At 39.3% G+C, this 21,520-nt stretch overlaps 1 protein-coding gene across 1 annotated transcript in view; it reads left to right on the forward strand.

The window, feature by feature from the left end:
• The window catches only part of si:dkey-112m2.1 (transmembrane protein 132C), a 179,929-nt gene that overhangs the window by 125,261 nt on the left and 33,148 nt on the right, over positions 1–21,520 (forward strand). Inside the window, exon 5 of the mRNA XM_037753121.1 lies at positions 4,499–4,688. Within this exon, the coding sequence (XP_037609049.1) occupies positions 4,499–4,688 (190 nt within the window). The remainder of the gene's footprint in view (positions 1–4,498; positions 4,689–21,520) is intronic.

Genomic DNA, 21,520 nt, shown 5'->3' on the forward strand with positions numbered 1-21,520 from the left:
AACACTGCAGGCGAGCCAGAGGCTTAAAGCAGCAGTGGGTAGAAATGGAGCAAATATGATTACAAAAAGTTGTTTTTATAAAACAGTCACTATATCCTGACAGTAGTGCATGAGAAAGGTAAAAAAAAATCATGTGCCTCTGTGTCCTCCGGTGTCCTCCGGTGCTCCTAATGGCATCTGTAAGATTTCACAGACTGGAGGAAAACAACCAATCAGAGCCGAGCTGGAGCCTTGCCGTCTCTGAGCAGCTGTCAATCTCTCGCGAACCCTGATAAAACGGTCAAACTAGGCAGCGCTGATCAAATATGAATCAATATTCTGTTACAGTAATGCCTATTTCTCACCTAAAATGTTTTCAGAAACATCTTTTAGTGTACTGTTTTGCTGTAAAATGAGAAATATTGCTCCGGCTGGTGGGCGGCGCTTGGTATTTCCTCAACTAAACTCAACATGGTTGCTGGGTCACAATTTCTTTCATTTTACAGCTAAACAGTACACTTGATCGGAGTTTGCGAGTGATTGAGAGCTGCATCCGTTGAATGAACAGCGAATAGGAACGCTCTCTCTCTCTCAAATGACCTGTGATTGGCCATAGTCTCCCGCCATGGGCTAGATTTTTTAAAGCCTGAAAACAGAGCCATGAGTAGGTGCAGAAGTCTAGTTATCTCTCAGAACACTTGAACTACAATATGCTGAAAGGAATTATGGAATTTCTACCCAATGATGCCAAAACTCTTCTGCCTACTGCAGGTTTAAGATAAAACGGAGGGAATGAAAAAAGAGCAACGACAAGAAAAAGACACAATATTACAGACAATAAAAAAAGACAGCTTGAATAGGGAGTGAAGGGGAGTTGTATTGTAGTGTTCAGCACTAAAGCCCTGATTGTTTGCAGCTTCATTGTAAAGCAATTGATTTGGCTGTAATTGTACACCATAAGCGTAAACCACATAATCACTGCAGTCACTACCTCTGAGCCCCGCATGTCGTCAGGCAGCAGAGGATATCCCGCTGCTGCTCTATCTTGGAAAGAAGCTGAAAAGGAAAAGAGAGTGACGGATGGACTTGAGCTTCAGCCTAAAAGTAGCATTTAACATTACATTTAAGCAACGACTACAATCTGCAAATCTACAGTATGGGTTTGTGGGAGATGTTTGCTCTCAGCAGTTCCTCCGTTTTGCTTTTGATGTTTAACTTTGATGAAAAGGACATGGATTTCAAAGAGCAAAAAATTTGCCTACAAATTGGTAAACGGCACCCCACACGAAAACATGGTTAGAAAAGTGCAAACATAATGTTCTCAGTTATTTCGTGTTTTTCTTGGTTATGTCATCACAACTAACTTGCAGAAATATTTGGCAACGCTTTTGATTTTGACTATTTGATAAATCCCTTAGCAGGTTTTGGACTTGGGATATTTCTACAGTACAAAATGTTTATTCCCAACGATGTAAACATAGAACTGTTTATAATTTTAAATTTATTTAGATAGACATGTTCAATTTGAATTGTTGGGGGATAACGATAATTTCTATTCCCATACATCTTTTGCAGGAAGGATGTAATGTCTTGACTGTATATTAAAAAAAAAAAAAAAAAAACATTGGCCAATAAATATTAAATTATATTTTATTTATTATTTTATATTTTTTCTCACAGTCAACACATTCCATTATGGGCGCCCCTGTGAATTAGGGGACCAAACATGTTGGAGAACGTGTCGCTCAATACTTTCCGACTTCCAGATTCTGCATGTGGTGCTCAGCCCCATTTATTCCTACTTGAAGATATACATCTTTAAAAACAAGTCACAAATGTATAGTTTAATTTTTCTAAAAAGGCTCAGTAGTTCCCTAAACCATTGATTCTCAAAGTGGGGTTTGGGGACCCCAGGGGTCCGTGGCACTCTGTCAGAGGGTCCGCAAAATCATTTGCAGATGGGGAGCATTTGCACCATTAAACAAGCATATTGTGTCCATTACTCCCACCCATATTGGGCCAATAGAAACTCTGATATGATTGTGACACGCGGCAATAAGTTCAATATTTTAAAGTTGAAGCACGTACTGAAGGTCAGCTTTGGACTGGTCATTTTAAAGATCTAGATTTACTAGGACTATGCCAGTCTTGCTACTGTTCATTTTCTGAAAGCTATTTAAATTAATTACTTTCAAAGTAAATGCTGTCAAGTTGAGTCCAAATGCAATTTGAAAGTGGTATTAACATGATTTAAATTGAAATGTGATTTTGTTTATCACTATGAAACAGGTCTGAAGTATTCAGGTGGAAAAGTTTTGCAATATAAATAGTTCCAATGGCATCTGAGAGTACAAATGTTGTTTAATCTGTGTTATGATTACAAGGGGGTCCTTTCATAATTTTCTCACCTGTAAGGGGTCCCTGGCCCACAAAATTTTGAGAACCCCTGCCTTAAACAGCTGGGCACTGTAGTTTTTAGCAAGCATTGTTCAAACAGGAGCAAATATTGCATTTGTTGGGGACTATTTTTTGCCAAGGATTAATACACATTTGGTGCTCTACTGAGTAATAAAGGCGGCTGGACGGTGAATGTGGCATCTGAAAAGAAACTGCAGTGCCCATGTTTATCAGAATAAAGAAATATATTGCACAGTGCAATGGTGCGTTGGATTTATGCATTTTTTCATTGTTTTTTGACAACAATGGAGTGTTAGTAGGATTAACTCATTGTTGATTTCAAGGGATTTGTTGACAATATAACAAAAATATCAACTCCCACCATCCTTATCCTTGGGTGTAAGTTGATTTCTTTGTGGGAGAGAAGTGTTATGGATGTGTTTCAGGTCAAAATTGGTAGAGAAAGTTACTGGAAGATTTCCAACAATGTGAAAAATATCACAAAGAACCACCACCAACTGTGATATTCTACACCTCGGTACTGTATACCTGAATAATTCCTCTGTGTTCAAACAGAATTATATCTCAACAGCACTGTGCGGCCAGATTCACACCGACATTCACCTCTGATCGCCCCGAGCCAAAGCTCCTCAGTGGCATTTGGAAACACATTTAGTATAATTCAGAACATTACCCACTGAAACAGAAAAGTTTTTTTTTGTTTTTTTTTTTTTGCCTGACCCAGAATTGCCAACCAAGCTGTTTTCATCCACACTGATTTTCAGCTTCCAAAACTGTTCCTCCTGTATACTTTTCTACCAGAGTGGGTCCTTAAATCTGCACTTTGAAGTGAGGCTAGCGTCTGAAGTGTGAAGGGGAGTTGGGGGAGTTTTAAATACAGGCTTGGCCAAAATATGTTCAAGGAAAACCTTGGATCTTACCCCCAACACCCCCCTTCCGCATGCTCAATTTGAGCTCTCTCCAGGCTTGTTTTAATCGTGCGACAACCAAACAACAAACATACTGCTAAGGACAGAAATAAAAAAGAGAGCGGTATGTATTATAAATAAGTTTGTATGAAAGTCTAAGATACATACATCTATTTCATCCTTGAAACTTTTTGTTTTTACTGCCATCTAAAGAAGTACAACATCAATGTTTACCTATGTGAGCCACTTCCAGATCCTCAAGTGCAAATTGCATTTCTCAGGACAGCATGTGTATCTGAGCGCGGCTGTTGAGAAAAAGGTGTTGCATCGAGTTTCGTCTGTGACAACGGGGACACCTGAGGGAGAGGCAGCAGCTTGATCAAACCTAGCACTCAGCAAATCAAATAAGTTTCGGAGGATTTTATTTCACATTCATTGTTTTTTCTGCTTTGTTTGCATCTCCATCAGCTGAGAGAAAATTATTTGCTCGGCCTTTGCAATCTCTGCAAGAGAAGCTCCATATTGCAAGAGGGGAAAAAAAATAAATTGCTTTTTCTTTTTTTTGCCAACTTCATGGTTCTGCGTGGATGTGAGAATGAATTTCAATAGCGCCGCGATTAGTTTCATATCAGATTGTGAGATGAGGGACACGATGCTTAAAATAAAGCACATCCCTCTGCAACATCTGCATGTAACACAACAGAACCATCCTCTACTTGTACAATATGTGTGTTACATGTTTTCTTTAAACCTGATTCAAATGTACAATTAGTTATCTGCCGCTGTTTTTCAGTCTCACTTCTGTTAATGGACAATAAAGACCACTTTCCCTTTTGTTTTCCCTCTCTTTAACACGATTCTTCTTCCCTGTTTCTGATCAATTTTTTTCTCATTCTCTTCTCACTTTTCTTTCTTTTCCACCTTCATTTATATTCTCACTGTCTTCATCTCCTTCCTTTTTTGTACTTTCCTGTTGTATTCACACTATTCCATGATTTGCTTTTTCCTTCCTTGACCTCATCTACTTTTTCATCCTTTTTGACTCCCACCTTATTTCTGTCTTCTTATCCTTTTCGCTTGTGCTTTTCCGATTGCCACCTATCTTTCTTTTACCTCTTCTTTTCTGCCCTCCTCTTTTATCTAAATCCGCTCCTCCTAACACATAATCTTCTCTACCCTCTCTACCCTTGCAGGGCGGAGGCACCGGGCTACCAGCGAGTGCTGCAGGTGGACCTGGAGGTGAACGGGCTGATGATGACTCAGGGTGGGAGGGAGGTGACGTGGCAGGTGGAGTACCCGCTCACCCGCACCCTGACCATCGAGGTGCCGACTCTCATCCGCCTGGCGCCGCAAGACCTGGGTGGCATTGTGCCACTAGCCATGGTGAGCAGCGGGTGGTTGGAGCTGTGGGAGTTGGAAGCTTGTGTGTATGCAGGTCTATAATTGTCGAAATCACTCATTGCGGTACTGTAAAGTACCAATACTCAATAGTGAGTTTTATAAAAATTCACTCCAGTACAGTTGTCATGATTGGGGAAATTAGCTTTATTTTTTTATACCAGGCTGTAAACATGTTTATGTCTGCTGTTAAGTTGGGCATTTTAACATGGGGGTCTATGGGGATTGAAATGGCCTCAAATGACCGTTCGAAGCACTGCAGTTTTTGGCACTTCTGCGTTGGCTTCATTTCTAAGCACTGGAGGTTGCCGCTTGATTTTAACACAACTTTCAACCTTTTGGGGTGCACCAGAGACCAATCCAAAATAGAAAACCTATACCTGAAAAGACCTGAAAAGTCCAAAAAGGACCTAAAACAGTCAGACTCAGTCCAGATAGAACCAAGGATAATTAGACCCTAGATGCCACATGTCATTTTCCCTGCATTTCACAGTTCACACTCTCCATCTCACCTCAAGAATCAAATTATGACTCATCACATGATCAGAGCAGATAGCGAGCCCGCTCAAACCCACTGGAGAAAGTAGTCAGATTGTTTACTTAAAAAGCAAAAGTACTAATAACCACACTGTAAAAATACTCTGATGAAAGTGAAAGTCATGTATTGATAATGTTACTTAAGTAAAAGTATGTGAGCATTTTCAGGTAAATGCACTTAAAATATTAAAAGTTCTCAAATGTCCACCATGCTCTAATGTGTCAGCAGCATTTTACTGTTACTGTTAACTTTTTTGTGCAACTGCAACTAATAATAATTTTCAATATGGATCAATCTCCTGATTATATTCTTGATAAATCAATTGGCTGTTTGGTTCGTAAAAATTCTGAAAATAGTGAGAACTGCTGTCACAATTACTCAGAGCCCAAAGTAACAACTTCACATTACTTGTTTTGTCCAACTAATAGTCAAAAACTCCAAATCATTAAAAATACATATAAATCAAAGATAAATCAAAATTATTAAAAGGAAATCCTCACATTTGATCCACTCAAATCCACTCAAATAATGATCATACGTTTTGTTTATATATTGCACTTCCACAGTATACAGTATATTGTTGGGTAGTGTCATATTGTATAAGCTCTTTATATGTTTTGTATGCAGACATCTTAATTTGTAATATAATAATACAAAATGGGTAGTATTACCCTTTAAATTGTAGCCTAGTGGCAGAAGGACAAATTGGCATTGAAGGAAAATACTCAAGTAAAGCACAAGTACCTCAAATTTGTACTTAAGTACAGCACTTGAGTACATGTAGTTAGTTAGATTCCACCACTGGACTGTGGCAACACAACAGAACCCAGCTTACACAATTTATTAACCTTTATTTAAACTCGAAAATTCACTGAGGTCGAGTTAGACTAAATATAATTTGGGTCGTGTCTTGGTTACTACGAATCGAGCGGACCTGTGAAGACCTCTAAGAAAAACACACAGTGCGGCCAGAAAGTATTGGGTGTTCTTCATTCATTTGGCTCCATTTAATATGACTATTAGATTAAAAAATCCTGAGTTTGAAGGAGTTCACGTCTTTAGCCCCATGGCAATGATACTAAACATACAGACAAGGCAGCCAAGGATCATTTTATGACTTAACACTGGAATGCTTTTGACTGGCTGAGTGAGCCAGCTGTCCTAAATCCAACTGAGCATGTTTTTGCAATCACTGAAGACGAGACTGAAGGCAAAAAAAGCAAAAAGCAGAGCAGATACCAATGTCTTCTGACATCTAGCAGTCAAACACGTCAGAGCTTATTTCACATATTTTTTTTATTTTTACTGAACATCAAATAAGATGGTTTCATTTAAGCCGTTAACTTTTTAAATTAAGGTCTCTCCCCAAAAATTAGGGGAATATTTATAGAAAAAGGAGCCGCATCCTAGACGATATTGACCAATAACCAATAATACGTCCCCCTGTATGTAGATGAACGGTTGTGATTGGCCTGTCCGAATCCAGGACAGGATGGGGCGTGGGTTTGTTAGTGGCCATTCCAAGCCTCCAGGAAGTTTGTTTCACATAGTAACCAGACAGTGGAATTATAACTTCGGGGTCCGTCCCATGATGCCATTGGGCCCAAAAATACTTTTTCTCATAGACTCACAATGGTAAAAAACACGCCTGTAAATCAGCGGATAATATGTTTGAGGTGAATCCTTGTATGAACACTTAAATAATCCTTATTCAAATCATTAGGTCCTAAAAGCTGTAAAATGCACCAATACCACATCCAGAGTTATTTTCCATCCTCCGTTCATGTGAACAAGACCGAGGATGGACCGAGGGCTGGGAGGCGTGGTTCAATTGAAACGCCAGTGTGCTTGCTCTATGGGCCCAATGGATGCAGAAGATTACCGGAAGATCCGGGCATAGAAGAATAAACTTTTTTTTTGCTTTTGCACCACTGAGCGTACATCCATAGGCCGTTCTCACTGCTGTTATAGCAACATTTATAATTCCCCAGACGATCGGTAGGCGGAGATCTCTGATTGTCTGGTATATAATAATTCATATGCTGTTCGTCTGATGTGGATATAAACACCCTAAAAACGTAGCTGAGACTGAATGTGTCACTGTCCTTATACTTTCTAACTTCCCAACTGTAGAAGCAATAGAACGCAGAGGAAAAAAAAGCATAGTGAATTAAGTAAACCTTTAGATTTTGAATAAGCTAAACATCTAAACAAAGTTTAACACCCACATTACATCCTATATTTTCCAAGGATGATAGGCAACCACTTCTTGTTGGAGAGCAAATACTGTAATATTTATTCAAGGAGTAACAAAGAGAGAACACACACAATGTTTCTATTCAAAGACTTTTTTTCCCCACAATATGAAAAGCAATTGTTATACTGTTATATATTTGATATTGGGCTTGCAAGCAGGATAATCAACAACGGATATCATTTTGATAAAGAACGCTCTGCTCTTTGTTGATGGCTTCCGAGCTGCCACTTCGTGGTGTGTTTTTTTCTGAACCACACGTCTCTTTGTGGATTGACCCTCGCCGTGAGCCTCTGACCCCGGCATGGCACAGTAAGAAGACTCTTTATTAATAGTGAAAGAAGAAAATTGCTTTTATCCATTGGTCCCTTAAAAAGACAGGCCCAAGTATTTTTAACACAAAGCTCGCTCTTTTTAATTGTCAGTAATCTGACTAATACAGCTCTCAGACTTTGCTGACGGAGAAATTAATTGAGTTTGGATTTACACAGTCCAAACATGGTTGAATTGGCAAGTGGTTTAAGATTGCTAATTGTATTATGATAATGACAGTGTAAATTGTTTTTCTAAAATGAAAGGAAAACTACTCAGTATGCTGCAAAGAGATAAGGGGAGTTTTAATTTTTTACTCAATGACAATGGCCACGTACAAATAAAATGCCCTTGAGCACTTCATAAACTTTTATTATGACAATTTGACGAGGCGGCAGTTCATCGCAGATTTATGGCCTCTGGCCAGTAGAGTCGCCTTAAGACTTTGACCACATTTTTCAACTTTTAATGTGGTTTTAAAAGTGAGCAGCTTTCTTTGTCAGTGTTGGAATGACAGTTGTTTTTATATGCAGAGTGTTGAATTAGAAATGCAACGTTTTGAAAGGTTGCATTTTGAATGAACTTAGTGCTGACAGAGAATTCCACAAGGACAACCTGATTTAATAGATAGAAAAAAACACACAACCTACAGTATATGTTAAAAATGATAACCACCAATACATATTTTTAAAATGATACTCAGGATGGAGCAATATCTAAAAACACAGGCAACAAAAAATATAACATAAGACAAAACACTGTGCAATAACAATACTTAAGTCCAAAATAAGATGGATAAAACCATCTAGATGAAGCTGATTAAAAAAAGTCTTGAGATCAGATTGGATTACCTGACATCAAAAGGCTCAATTATCTTTAGTATTTCAATGATTCATCAATGATATGACCATTAAATCACCAACTTTATTGTTGAAATGTTAGGCCTTGTTGAGTAAGTGTCTTAGATAGACAGTTTAACCCCCTGAGACCCAACCGACTTTACTGTCTTTCAGAGGCTGTAGCAGATTCAGTTTTAGAGCTATCATGTGTGATGATGTTAGTCCCCATAGTAGCCATTTCATATAGTGAGACCTTTTTTTTTAAACTTGACATCACTGTGAACTCCAGGATAATCACAGCCTCATGAAACTTTTACAATCACAAAAAAGAGACCTAGGGCATTCAGAGGATGGATGGCTCTCCTAAGTAGATTGACAATAAGGGGGTTTCTGAGCAGTTTCCTGAAAAGAGATGCTCGCCATCTACTCGCCGAAAAATACAATTCTTGACACAAAATCACAGCTTGGCTTTTTCTATGGTGTTCCTCAAGGTCTTGGTGTCTCAATGTGGTATTTTAGAGGGGTGATTGATTTTTTTTTTTTATTCTCGAGTGGTAAAAAAATGGTTAAATTTAGCAACAAATCCGTGTAACAAATGGTATCAACCCCAAAATTGCTGCAACACTTTCTGAGACATAATCGAGCATGGGAATGGCCATCATAGACTTCTATCATAATGTTCCAAACCCTTATTCACTTTTACAATTTATTTTAATTGATTAATTAATTACTTTTTATTTTTTATTAATGACTTGAACAACTTGACACACAGTGCTCAGCTGCATGAGCTCAAATTAATCTTCAGGTTCTCAGCTTTCAGATGATGTATACCACGTCTATGTGACATCTACTGCTGACCTGCTATCTCCCCCTAAAGACCCCCTGTACCCTCCTAAAAAAGACAAAATCAGGTCTCAGAGGGTTAAAGGCTTACTCGGTGGTCAGTGGCTAGGTTTTTAGGCTGAATATCAAAACACAATTTCTTATGCTTGTAGTTGTATAACTGAGATACATGAAGATCATCTAGGGGGTTGTGGAGGGATACATGCAGCGCAGTGTGATCTGAAATACACTGAAGTTTTATTTAACATTAATTGGGAGCCCATGCAGGGAAGGTAGGAGAAGCTCTTTTTTTCTTTTTTGACGTGGGAAGATTCTGCAGTTTAAAAACTGAAAAACAAGCTTCAAAGATGGACAATCTAAATTTATGTTTTGCCTTGAAGTTTGTTCAACTTAGACTTTTATGTTAACTTCCTGTAAAGTTAGAGTAATTTCACATTGTCATAAACATAACTTTTTTTTTTAAAACTTTAGTACTTTGTGACTTTTGGCCATTTAAAAGAAACTTTACTTTCTTACGTAAAGTTAAAGTAAAGGACCGATATGTAATATACTTACTGTAATAAATCATAAAATGACCATGATATGTCATCAGAGATTAAGGAAACATGTTAAATTGAAATACAGTGGAAACCGCTTATAGTGATCACGGTTACAGTGATCAACCGCTTATATGGATCAAAAAGCTTGGGACAGAATCATTCCTATACAAATGCTGTTTAAATAATTCACTTATAGTGATCAATTAGTCTGCTTACAGTGCTCATTTGGGGTCTTTTCATACATGGAAACATACGGAAAAACATTTTAAAACTATGTTAGACTAACGTTAATTTATTTTTTATTTTGTTTTTTACCATTCGCTTTCCGCCTGGATACCTGAGGCTGATGCTGCGTGCACATTGACATCGTGATGGGAAAAAGAAAGTCATCTCTGAATGAAAAAAGAATGCGCATCGGGAAAGCGCACTCGTCGAGTGGTTTGATAATGGCTGCTCACGTAATGCCCCCAAAGTTAAACTTTTTTCCAATCCTCAACTGGCTCTGCAACACACACGCAGGGCGCCCGTCTCCATCCATGCCGCTACCGGGTGAGCGCACGAGGAGCCCCGGCATGAACGTTTGCGCTGCAGAGCCGGCCAAAAACGGCAATGCCTCACCGTTGGTGAGGTAAAAGGGAGAAGAATTGGCAGCGAGCCAGTAATTAGCAATACCGTCCGTTCCATTACTTTGTATTCATGCAATAAATATACAAATGTCAATTAGGTGGTAATCTGCATGATAAATGATGCACAGCAACAAAGATTCTGATATAATAATCATCCGTTTATAGTGATCAATTTGACTCGGACAGACGTGATCACTATAAGCGTTTTCCGCTGTACTGGCTTCTCCGACAGCAATGCTACATACAGCCAGCATGTTCTCCTTTGAAATTCCCATTCGGGTCCGGAACGTCTGTTTTTCTTTTGGCTGGTGTGATCCCGTCCACTGCCCATTTCGACACCCCGTTGCCATATATTTAACAAATTGGCACACAAACACAACCTTCTGCAGCCATGGAAACAAGCAAATGAACTGGATCAACAGAGATAACATAACATTAGATTCTACCTGACCTGAAAGGCCTCAACACATCTCTCTGTGGTCCGTGTGCAGCTGGGTTCACCATGGCAGCGGGTATTTGAGACACACAGCCAGCTAGCAGTCAGCGCTACATATTGCTCCTTTAAACTCATGCACGCAATTAAGGTGAACTTTGAAACAGCAGCCTTTTGTACAGGCTAAGAATTGTAAGGAACAGGAAATTTATATTGTTATTGTATCCATGCTCCATATTTTGTTGATGAAAAATCTTGATGACTTCAGCAAATAAAAAATAAAAAGTTTATATTCAGATTATATGGTCTGTAGATCACACAATCAATAAGGTGATACAATTATCATTCATCGAGTACACTGTACCTCTACACATGTTTTGAAGGCAGATGAGTCAGTCAACAAATGGTTTGATTAAACTAGGTGTCAGTGGTTGACATCAATCTCCACCTCTGCAGCAGAACTCGTAGGTATAGACACCAATCACCGCTGGCACTCAAGAGTGCCCGTCTGTGTACAGAATGCCAGACACCTCTGTTCAATAAAACTCTCATCTCTCTGTGATCGCTTCTGGCCTACACTCCCACAGACAAGCACACGCATGCACACGCTCTTACAGTATCCGCCTGCCAAACACGAAATACAGACAGGGCTCATTGCTGTCTTGACTTGACAGCTGCTGTAAACCGTCCTTTAGGATGACTGACTGAAATTGTGACGAATATGGTAATAGCAGCAACGGAGAAAGGTTGAAGGTAAAAAAAAGAGAGGCGGAAAAGAGATAGAAAAACTAAGTAGTGAAGACGGCAGCTTCTAGACAGAAAGAAAATGGTGAGAGGTTTGGCCAGTCTGGGGAATAATAAGCTGTCAAATAATTTGTTACCAGAGGGTTGTTTCGTAAACTCGAGACATGCATGCTCCTAGTGACTGCAATCACAGCATACAAACAAGAAAGATCAGCACTGAGTATCCATCCTGCAGCCATGGACAGAGCCCATCATTTCAGAACAGGATCATTTGTACTGTAGCCCGATCAATGAGGCTAGACTGGACATTTTAGAATGCTAGTTGAATGCTGAATTTGCCACAGAAAACATTTATCCTAACAAGTAATTCAACAGATTGACTGGCAGGCCATTAAATAGGCGTTATCAGTCGCTATGATCACCATAGATATGGGTCAATAGGGTCCTACTACACCCACTAGTAGGTGTTATCTATTCACATGGTAGATCACCGAAAGAAGGTATAAAAGAACACGACCGAGGCCGGTGTTCCATCCCATGTGAAACCAACAACGTGTAGTTGTCTTTGTGTTTACAAGCGTCCACTTTCACTTTTGAAACACAGGTATTTGAAAGCCAAAACATAACGTTTTCCCTTAAACCTAGCTGTTTTTGTTGCCGAAACCTAAACAAGTTGTAGTTTTGTCGCCTAAACCTAAAGAAGCTGTTTTGTTTGTGTTCAAAACATAGCGCTTCATTCAGTTTTCCAATGTGTTAGAAGGCGTTGCTTTTAAGTTTTGCCTTTCACTTTTACAATGTAGTAGGCGCAGTAGGCCCCTACTGACCCTTATCTATGGTGCTTATGGCGACCAATAATGCCAAGTTAATGAGTGCTGTTTAACATTCACTTTAAAAATGGGAGTGGGAAAATGTGCTTGCTTCATTCAAATGTATGTAGATATTTATTATTGGGAATCAATTAACAACACAAAACAATGACAAATATTGTCCAGAAAGTAATGAATGTACTGCATTTATCAAAATTGCCATGCCAGTTTTTCCCCACCAAAAGTTCAGCGTTATTTAACCTATTATTATCTTCAAACATAACAGAGTAAGAGAGATTGCTGCATTCATATCAGGAAATTAAACTTTATATTGGAACATTCTTAAGTAAATTTGTATCGGAAACCGGCTGAAAGTTCAATTGATTGAAGAGGAGTGCATTTCGAAGATTCAGTTGTTCAGATGAAGACTTTTTGTATCCATTAGAGACTCCAGTAACCTCCAGTGGTTCTCTGGTTCAGACTATAAAACATACTCTTTGAAATTATTTAAATCAATAGATTTAATAGCCCCAAAACTCTCAAATGATCAAATGTGCAAACTGAAGAAGAGAAGCTAAGAGAAAGTTCTGCAGAGATTCTGCCCCCGCTGTACTCTTTTCCTCCAGACGCCTGGCACATTACTGAGATATTATGAACCCACTGAACTCAAGTTGTGAATGCCGTCGCAAAGACAAAATGCCTTTATGGATTTTTTTACTCGCCTAATATGATATTCTACCAAAATAAGCAATATCAACCTGTAACAAACAAGGTGGAGAGGCAGCGAAAGTGTTTCATTAACAAGCTTGAAAGATGGTACACGCAGAGAACATGCCAACCGAGAGACTTTTACTGCATCCTCCCATGAATTTTTGATCTCCCTCTCTTGCCACGCTGTGTCTCTCTTTTTCGCTCATTAGACGAGACAGCGTGGCCCCCATAGCTCTTTACAGAACATCCCAAATGCTATCATTAGCATTTTATTCATAGCCTCTGAAACAACTCACTCCATTTCAAACTCAATAACATTAGCTTTGTTCTCACAGTCCCATAACATTACAATCAGGGCCATTATAGCAGGAAGCTCAACTTGTCTTTTTTGGTCACAGTTGGGTGCCTTTTGTCCGGAATAATTTGGCCAAATTGCAGCTTTGTCCGTATTGACTCCACACCAGCGGTGGACAGATAGTGATAGACCGAGGCAGCAAACAGAATTAGTACAGTAAGACGTTGTGTCCTCTGTGGGCACCGATAAATAAATAAGTCAAAATGAAAGCAGTCCTCATATCTTTAAGTTCCACACACGCAGTGCTATCACAGCATCAGGGCCGGTCAGCGGTATCCAAGCAGGCTGCCATCAGTCACACTGTCAGGAACTGTATTTGGAAATGGCCCGGCAGAGCACTAATAGGCTGCACAGTGAGGCTATCCACCGGCATGCTAAGTGTCCTCAAGGCAGCATTAGCCATCTGCATGCGGCCATGATGCCCCTTATAGCGTAATTAAGTCCTCTAGTGTATATACGGGCCTCTGCTCTATCTTTCTCCTGTGCATTTTGACAACATTAATTCTCCCTGTCGCTCTCACCCCTAGTGGATTCAGCCTCATATGCACCCGGCTCATTTCTTATCTTGATTATCCCACAGTATACTGCAAGTCTGAGAGTGAGACAGAAAGATGGAGAAAGAGAGAGGGATCAAAATAAGGAAACTATGTTCAACTCAAAAACACTTTTAGGGTTATTCATTTTACTCTAGAAGGCTGTGTTTTTATCTATTTCAGTCATAAACATACCTGCATTAGAGCCAGACTGATGCCGGAATTTCGAGGCTGATAGCGTCAACATAAACAAATACAATTATTTGATAAGGATCCTTTGGATAATGGTGACACTATTTCCAAAATACCTCAAACATGTCTTTATTTTCTGTACTTCTTATCACTTATTGACCAACACAGGAGCCTACATTTATCATTTATTAGGGTCGTAACTAGCAATTATTATAATATTATTGATATAATCTATAATGATATTGTATCTAGCAATCAATTAATTGTTTGGTCTAATAAACGATAAGCAGGACCTGCAAAAAAGCAGCAAATCCTCACATTGAAAAAGCTGGAAACATCAATTAAAAAATTACTTAGGGATCAATTAATTATCAAAATAGTTCTTCTGTTGATTTACTAATCAACAAAGCGACAAAATGTTTCTTATCAATATACCTGTTATAATCTAAGCTTCTATAAAAGATTTTCAGAGGCAGCAAATGTGGTACAGTGAGTATATACAGATTTTTTGGCCACTTGGGTGCAGCGGAAACAAGCTGTAATAATCTTATTTTAAGGAGTGGGCAACCTCCGGGTCTGAAAAGTGAAGCCAATGAGGAAGTGCCTTAACCTTGCATTCCTTCTAATTGCCAGCAGGGGGCGACTCCTCTGGTTGCTAAATGAAGTCAGATTGTATAGAAGTCTATGAGAAAATGACCCTACTTCTTACTTGATTTATTAACTCGGTAAACATTTTAAACATGAGTTTATGATCTTAAGTCTTTTTCAATACAGCACGATGTTCATTTAGTAAATTATAGTCCCATTTGGAGTCAAATAGACCATAAAGCAGGGTTTGCTTTTAGGGCGTGGCTACCTTGTGATTGTCAGGTCGCCACCACGGCATTGTCCGGTCTAGGAGTTATCCGTGTTTTCATCTTACAACTTTAACCCTTTCACAGTGTGTTTTCAGTTCATGAAAGTTAATTGTAACATTTTGATTGCCTAAGAGAGTCGTCTTATTCAGTGTTGGGTTGTACTTAGCTCCACCCTCTCGTGTCACACTGGTTGCAAAAAAACAAGATGGGGATGGCCAAAATGCTGAACTCGAGGCTTAAAAATGGCAGTCCACAAACCAATGGGTGACGTCACGGTGACTACGTCCACTTCTTATATGCAGTCTATGATTTTAATCATGGTGAACTTGTTTGCAAAAAGTTGCTTATTTGCATAACTAGCAAATACGGAGCACCATTAGCATTCATTTTGAATCTTGTATCCGGCCACCTGACGAATGAAGGTTCATTTATTTTGAGAAAATGTGCATATTAATATGAAAATCCACAATCTGATGTATTGATTGGACTCCTACACACATGACAAACAAGAAGCTTTCCCTTTTTTGTTTAAAAACTTTTGGCCAAGCTGCCTTTGAGCAATTTAGATAACACCCATTTGCTCCACTGCAGTTGTCATGGCATGTTTTTGTAACTGTGAATATGAGGCAGTGTTGCAGAGGAAGAGCAACACTCCCTAGATGAATAACACACACTATGTCCATGTCCTCTGTACTGCAACCCCACACACACTTTAAAAACTTTATTTCACTCCTGCCACCCGACATCTCTCTCTTCCCTTCTCTGGCCCAGGATGCAGCTGCTATGTATGTCAGTCAGGCTTTACTTTGAAGCTAAGCCTGTCCATTCTGTAATTTGTTGTTGTGTGTTTGTTTATTTGTTGCTGGCTTCCCTTCCATCACCCTTTTCCCCACTCTGTCAGTCTGGCTCGAGAGCCTTCTACTCGGCCTGCCGAGGCCAGGGTTCAGCACTGTGGCTGGCTTATTCTAATCAAACGGCCCCCAGAAAAACAGGAGAGGAGCCCTCAGAATGTGGACAGGCTTTATCAGGGGCAGCCGATTTACCACTGCTGACTTTGGCATTTCCTCGCCTAATGTTAAAGAGTGAGAATGTATGAGGAGGGAAAAAAACTATGCAGGCTTAATATTTAATCTCACTAAAAGTATTCAGAGCTCACAATACACAATAACAAAATACAACAGATTGTCAGGCCAACAGGTTACACAATAAATCAATATCTAATTAATGAGGAGAGTATAAATCACAGCAGGTCCTGATTTAATAATCAATAGTGGTATTTCTTACTCCTGGTCATGGCAAAATGCCCCCAAACCGCCCTCAACTCTTTATGTGCTAATACTGCAATTATAGCTGCTTAGTTTGTGATAAATCAGTGGAGACACACAGGAGTTGATTATTCAGCTTATTTTATCTACAAACTTTTTTTTATTGACTAAAAGTAAAAGTATGCAGTATACTTGCAAAAGAGACAACATGTAATGTACAGCAAGCCGGTCATTATTGTGAAATAAACCCCGACAGGACGATTGCGGAGGGGTCTTGCATCGCCCTGAAGGGGTTTATTCCACAACAATGACCCGCTAGCTGTACATTATCCCGCTTATTACACAACTACTTACTTAACAAATCAATAATTTGACACTAAAATGGTCCGCCAGAGTCGGACATCAGAACCGTGCCCATAGCAACGGTCTGTTATACATAGCAACGGTCTACTATAAAGAAATAACAGACAGCACAGTGGTTGACCAATCGGAATCGAGTATTCAACGAAGTTGTGTAATAAGATCTTAGATATTTTATCAATCAACATTTGAAAGTTCTCCTGAACCTGATAATTAAAAAAGTTGAACAACTTCCTCGCTCTTTGAAAAGTAATTTTCTAACTTTTTTTGCCCATTTTTTATCACATCTCTCGTCATTTTGGTTACCAGCATCTTGCTCCAGCTTCTCTCCGACTTCAACATCGCAGTGCAGAACAACTTGTCTCCTACGCCTTTTTCCCAAGCCATACCCATAAAAAGATTACATTCTATGAACACCGCTCTACCCTGCTGTCATATCGCAAAAAAAAAAAAAACTTCAGTCGTGTTGATTCCCCTGCCCTTGCCTTCAACTTTATCTCCTGCTATAGGCTGTGAGATGTTCGGATGTATGTGAGTGGCAGGGAAACACCGTATAGGTGCTGGAGGGAATGGACTTTTTATTGATAACTGATATGAAGTGAATAGCTGAGAGTGCTGCAGTGGCAATATAAATCCTACTCACAAGCGCTGTAGGGCCAACACAGTGCAGGACCTGTGAGCTCAGTGTCACTCACAGTATGTTAGTGAAAGGGCTGAGCTGCGGTTCTGAGGCATCTGTTCAGTCAATGAATAATAAATTGCCGGCCAGTGTAGAGCAGTAGTGATGGCCCTAATGTAAGCTAAACATATCTCACATGTCCCCTTCCCCTCCTCATCTTTTCCATTTGAATATGTACAGTACAGTGCACCTTCTCTGGTACAGGGTGTACTGTAGCAATGCGGGGGCACACACACATAAGGTGTTTATGTGACAGTAACATGCGAGTGTTTTCACCACCGTCATCAGTTTATAGGTCACAAGAAGTGAAAAATAAACAACATGAGAATAGTAACTAATAACACACTCATCACGTTATGTTGTGAACACACCTGATACACCTGATGCAACTCAACAGCCCTTATCTGTCGGATCAGGGCTGAGCATCAGCTGGTTCAGATGTGTTAGAGCAGAGAGAGCTGGAGAATGGGCAGGCATAGGGGTCTGGAGGCTATAGGCTGGAATAAATATAATTAATGAAACAGTATTTTAAAAGTTTTCTGAATCTATTGATTTACATGGCAAACGTTGCCGGAAGAATTAAATGTTCAGACGAAGGCTGTGATATGTGTAAATAATAATTATTATTATAGCAAGTTTTGTTTTTAAGCTTTTTGGGGCGTTATCTGTAGTAATAATAATAGTCCAAAATGGTGAAAAATTATATAGTTTTATGACAAAAATCTTAAAATCTTCTTGGGGGATGACCCATAAACCCCCACGCCAAATTTATACCGGTTCTTTGCCTGTGATGTTAGTGGGTCTTTAATTGAAAAGACTGATCTTCTTGTGTTGCCACTGCGCACACAGGCCTACTTGGCTCAATAACCTAGCTTTATCTTGACATATTGTTGACATATTGTTGACATATTGTGTTCTAATGATGACTTTCATATTCTGTTTACTGATTAGGAGGGCACGCCATTTAATATTTGTCCCTGTCCATTGATGGGGGGTTCTGAATTGAAGTTACCGTGGAATATTGTGAAGGAAGGGGAGGGTCTCTAAAACGTACGTAGCCCCGGGGCCTCATATAATATTAAGGCTCCGCTGTATACAGTATATAGGAATAATAATATAATGGAAATGCGGTTGCCTTTTATTTCTGGTAAAACGAGCTGTAGGCTGTAAACAAGGCATTTGGACTGGCAGGTAACTCATTGATTTGACAGTTTTGGGCGACTGTCGTCAGCATCTGGACCCACATGGGAAAATCCGATTCCAGTGACTGACAGAAGGGTACGCAGAACTTTCCTGATCCTTATGTGTATATTTATCCTCTCCGGTGTCACAAAGAGCTCACGAAGAATTAATAATAAGGATTATGGGCATCATTAGACGAGACTGCAACTGGACCTCGTATATCATAAATAGTGACTAAAGGCCTTGGGGGCGTGATGAATAAACAACACAAAAACACTATTCATACCGGCAGTGATGCAAATGTTCGACAATTACAACACTTTTTCAATAGGTTCAAATTACAGCCAACTACAGTCTGAGGTCAATTGTTGTATACTGTAACCTAAACTACTATGAGCTATTTTAGTTTCCTTTTAGGAAAATGCTCTGAGTGAGTTTTCCTCCGGTAAACAGTTACGCAGTGTATACGTCTAGGGCTTTTATTGTGAAAGGCAAGAACGGAAGGAGAGGATCTGGTATGCGCCGCCTTTGTCAAGGTTGAAAGTAGTAATAAAGTTTGCTATCTTGGTTTGGACTACGCATCCTCCGTGTTACTATAGTGTACGTATTGAATATGTCCCTTATGCACAACGTGATTGGTTGATGCCTTTATTCACGGTGAGAAAGCTCCGAAAAAATCAATCTTTTTGCCGCGTAATATTTGCGTTGTGTGTGAAAGTACTCATGACAAAAACAAAAGTTAGAAAAATGTGTTGACGTAATAGAAATTGAATAAAATAGAATAGAAAATAGAATAAAATATAAATATTGCGTTGATATTCATTCATATTTTCAATGTTTCTCTCACTTTTTATGGGAGAACTACTAACCCATACTCACGTGCATTACGTGTTGCCATGGTTACATAATGATTTTGTACACCTCGTGGTAAGCATAGTAAATTCACAGATGCTGTGAGAAAGATTGGCGATCAATTGTGACAATCATTTAAAGGAACAGTGTGTCATATTTTGGGGGATCTTGTAGCAGAAATGGAATATTCATAACTATGTTTTCATTAGTGTATAAATCATCATCATCATAATGCCCTCATACAAATCGGAGACATGTCCAAAAGTGATTCCAAACATGCTCCATGGCCACCCAGTCACCAGATCTCAGGAAAACATACTGTATTGCTCAGACTTTTGTCCCTTTGATTCCCCAACACCAGACGTCTGTCCCTGTCCTTGAGCTTGCTGACATTCACATGCGGTGACTGTTCTATAAAAAAAAAAAAGGTGCTTCTGTAGGTTGTCTGCTAGCTTTACACATCATTCATCCACAACCATATCAGCCCCCACACACTCCACCCTTTTACCCCGGCTGCACAGAAGCGTAATGGCCTTTTATCGATTCTCCCCTCTCTTTGCCGTCTTTCTTCTCTTTTCTTGCTCTCTACTCTGGACTGCAATGAGAGGTTGTTAAGATAAGCTGCTGCGTGAGGAGGGAGACATGCCTCTTTTTTTTATGAGCTGGGTAGCAAAGGTTTGTTTTTATTTGTAATTGTGTGCGTCATACTGTATGCGCACATGTATACATAGGTATGTGTGGGTTGGGGTATATGAGGCATATGGGTCTAATAATACAGTCATTTGGAGACATGAATGTTCAACTGCATTGTGTACAAATAGGCTCCATGAAGGACATGCATTTCAGCCCCCGGGACGGTATTAGTCACTCCAGCTGTCTCTCCAAATTGCACTTAATTCCAGTCAAGAGATTGTGTGTTTGCAATTGTGCGTATTATAACTGAGCTCACACAATATTCAATTCCTTGTGGACAGTCTCCGTAATACACGTCGAAGCTCGTTAAGACCTCTATTTTCATAGTGTTGTTCCAGTGTTAACGTCTCATTAGACCAAAAGAGCCCCTTTCCCATCACGCGTAGATGTACGGAACGCACGCAGAGCACTTTTTATAGCCGCCTATTTGTCTCCAGAGACTGTATGTTCTGTCTTATCATATTATTATGTGCAAAGATGTTGATTGTTCACAGAGAAACAGGGATGAGAGTTGATGGAAGGTGTCAGATGGTGAGGGTTGGCTTTATAGCATGCGTAAATGTCAGATAAATGTGGCTCTCAAATTCATGTTAAGAGACAGAGATGGTATATTTGCTGTTTTCCTTCATTTATCATCTAAACTCCCAACATATTAACCCTTTAAAACGGACCGCTGTTTGCACGATCCTGTTTAAATCGATGTACAATAAAAAACACAATAGGAAAAGCATTCATTCTTTTTGCAGCAGAAAGCTAAGGCTTGTAGGGCTGCACAATTCATTAAAATGTTATCAAAATTGCAACTACTACAATTTTCAAATCGCAGGATGAGGAGGAAATTGCAATATTTGTTAAAGATCAAATGTGTTAAATTAAATATTGTGGTGCTGCAGAGATGTCCGGGCCTACGCATCATATTCTACAGACTTAAGAAAACATCTTTGTTTTCTACAGCTCACCTCAAAAATCACACCATAATCATTTTTAATATATTTGTCAATGAAATCATATACCCTGTAATATCGCAAATCATATAGCAATTGCAATATCAGTCAAAATAATCGCAATTAAATGTTTCTTTCAAAATCGTACAGCCCTAGTTATGTGCAGAACGTAACTCACGTAGCTCAAAAACTAAAACATTTGCAAAATGCAATCAACTTATGAAGTGTCAAGAAATATTTTATTAATTTTTTTACATTTT

Source organism: Sebastes umbrosus, chromosome 19, assembly GCF_015220745.1.
Source record: "Sebastes umbrosus isolate fSebUmb1 chromosome 19, fSebUmb1.pri, whole genome shotgun sequence".
In the NCBI taxonomy this organism is placed as follows: Eukaryota; Metazoa; Chordata; class Actinopteri; order Perciformes; family Sebastidae; genus Sebastes; species Sebastes umbrosus.